This window comes from Protobothrops mucrosquamatus, unplaced genomic scaffold (genome assembly GCF_001527695.2).
Source record: "Protobothrops mucrosquamatus isolate PMUCROS unplaced genomic scaffold, P.Mucros_1.0 scaffold76, whole genome shotgun sequence".
NCBI classification, from domain to species: Eukaryota; Metazoa; Chordata; class Lepidosauria; order Squamata; family Viperidae; genus Protobothrops; species Protobothrops mucrosquamatus.
The window spans coordinates 924,181-925,091 of NW_015386453.1; the positions used below are offsets into that span (position 1 = coordinate 924,181).

The 911-nt window shown below is 47.4% G+C and overlaps 1 protein-coding gene across 1 annotated transcript in view; it reads right to left on the reverse strand.

Annotated features, from left to right (window-relative positions):
- Nucleotides 1–204: 204 nt before the first annotated feature.
- TREX2 (three prime repair exonuclease 2) overlaps nucleotides 205–911 on the reverse strand; it is a 3,451-nt gene continuing 2,744 nt past the window's right edge. The window contains exon 2 of the mRNA XM_015812257.1: nucleotides 205–893. Coding sequence (XP_015667743.1) covers nucleotides 220–891 — 672 coding nt within the window. The 5' untranslated portion in view covers nucleotides 892–893 and the 3' untranslated portion in view covers nucleotides 205–219. The remainder of the gene's footprint in view (nucleotides 894–911) is intronic.

Sequence of the window (911 nt, forward strand, 5' to 3'; positions counted from 1 at the left end):
TCTCTTCCTGTTCCAGGCTTAAATCATGTTTTGCTAATTGCCACTGCATATCTTCTCCATGGTCATTGCTGTGGTTCTCTACATCCAGGAAAGAAAAAGAGCTTGGTTTGTCAAGAACAAGCTTACAAATTATGGTTTAATTAACAAAACTTCATTTAAAAATTAATGGTTCAGTATAATGGAAGACAGGCGGAGATAGGATAATTTTTTCCCCAGAGATCAGATCCTGTTTGAGTAGGGAAAATCCATAGGTTGAATCTCCTTCCACATCTGGGCCTGATGGGCTGCCCAAGCCTTCAGCTCAAGGGCCTTCGCAAGAAACACGAGGAGAAGAGTAAGCACATCTCCTTCAGCTGTGTGGGCTCTGGATGGTTCCTCTCTATAGAAGTGCTGGTACAGATTTCCCAGCTTATAGCTCAGGTGCGGTTCTCCAAGCACATCCTTCAAAGCCTTCAATGTGTCGAGGCATCCTGTATTTGCAGGCAGGTCAGTGCCTATTTGCCACAGTTCTTTACGCAGCAAGGGAAAGTCGAAGCGGAGACCATTGTGGGCCACTAAGCAAATGGGCTGAGCTTGCCGGTCTAAAAATCCTTTCAGGGTCTCCATCAAAGAACGGTTGATTTCAGGCTTGCAATTCTGTTCCAGCTTTTGGTTGCTCAGCCCTGTTATACTCTCTGCGCCCAGAGTAAAGGGTTTCCGGGGATCAATGCAGAGGGTGAGCTTGTCTATGATGCGAGGGAGCTGTGGTTCTTTTGTCTGCGGAGAGGGCTGTAGGGAAGATTGGTGAACAGCAAAGAGGCACAGCTCCGCTATGCCAGGTTGGTCTCTGGGCAAGCCGGTGGACTCAATGTCAAGGAAGACAAATGTTTGGTAGTCCTGAGGTTCAGTCATGGCTGGCACAAAAGCAAAGC